The following is a 1,365-nucleotide window of genomic DNA, read 5'->3' on the forward strand; positions in this document are numbered from 1 at the left end:
CAGTTTCAATAAATTTTGATACCGGTATTGATTCGATACAATACCGGTATCATGCTCGTCCGTACTATAAGATACAAAAGAAAACAACATTTGTTTTTTTTAGCAAAACAACTAAATTCATTCCAACAATATTATTTCAATATATACTATATACATCCATTTAAAGGCATATGCAAGGATGCTACTGATTCCATTCTCATCCAAAAAAAATCACCGAGTCAAACCGGTGAGTCAACCAGGATAGGAGCTCTGCAAATAGGACAACTAGAATGAGTAGTAAGCCATTTATCGACACACTCACAATGATACTCATGAAAACACTTGGGCAACACCTTCACTTTCTCCCCTTCTTCAAACACTCCAAGACATATACAACACTCATCCACCCCCAACGACGTCGTAGAATTCCGGTGATGTAGAACAATTGGTAGACCATCAATCACAGCGGAATCCAGCCCTTGTGTTCGTGAAAACGTTGTCGTATTGGTGACGGTAGCAGAAGGAGAAGAAGAAAAGCGGCAGATCCAACGGATGTAGAGGAAGATTAAGGTTATTGATATGACGACAGAAAATAGTACGATGATGAAGAAGAGTGTACGGCCTCGGATCTGGAAGTTCTTGTCGTCAAGTTCATCGTATCGCCAGTGGAATGTGTCTTGAGAAGTCATTGAGCGGCATGGATTGGATGAGAGAGAGAGAGAGATGAGAGAGAGAGAGAGAGAGAGAGAGAGAGAGAGGGGGAAGTTGGAATGAGAGAGGTTGGTATAAATAATGTTTGAGAAAGTTGAGAAGGGGAAGGAAGGTTAAGAAGTGCCAAATTGGCTGAATTACAGGGGGTGTTGGTGTAAATGTGGAGAGAAGTGGGGATGTTGAATTGTCGCGATTTTGCAAAGCAAGAGGACACAGCTGGTATAAAATCATAATCATATACGCACATACATTTAATTTAAATAATAACTAAAGTTTGCGAATAAAATAATTAAATAAATAATAAACAAGCCGAGATTAAGTTTGATGGACTACTCATAAGCCAAACTCAAGCTTTAGAAGTATAACCCTAAACGAGACGACTCCGAGCCCGAGTACATCTCCTAAGGTTAATGAGTTGAGTTCAAGCTTTTACGCGCGAGCTCAAACTTGGCTCGACTCGTTTACATCTCTATCTCTAATCTTAACTGATAAAAAGTAATATTATAAAAATCAGTATATATATACATATAGCCAATGATCTCTAGATCAAGTGGTGGAAGGCTTGCATTTCTTTTGAGAGATGCAGGTTCGACTTCCACTTGGTGTAGAGTGAGGCATTGGTGGGCAATGATAGGAGACCTAGGGAAGCCTGGGTTGGATCCTTGAGCAAAACGG

At 40.0% G+C, this 1,365-nt stretch overlaps 1 protein-coding gene across 1 annotated transcript; it reads right to left on the bottom strand.

The window, feature by feature from the left end:
• Positions 1 to 218: 218 nt before the first annotated feature.
• On the bottom strand, positions 219 to 668 carry LOC110867097 (RING-H2 finger protein ATL66). The gene has a single exon (XM_022116233.1). It carries the CDS (start codon positions 666 to 668, stop codon positions 219 to 221), a length of 450 nt encoding a protein of 149 aa, XP_021971925.1.
• Positions 669 to 1,365: the final 697 nt, after the last annotated feature.

This window comes from Helianthus annuus, chromosome 7, assembly GCF_002127325.2.
Source record: "Helianthus annuus cultivar XRQ/B chromosome 7, HanXRQr2.0-SUNRISE, whole genome shotgun sequence".
NCBI classification, from domain to species: Eukaryota; Viridiplantae; Streptophyta; class Magnoliopsida; order Asterales; family Asteraceae; genus Helianthus; species Helianthus annuus.

Coding starts and splice junctions, on each gene's coding strand:
- LOC110867097 (XM_022116233.1), bottom strand. CDS start 668: ATGACTTCTCAAGACACATTCCACTGGCGATACGATGAACTTGACGAC.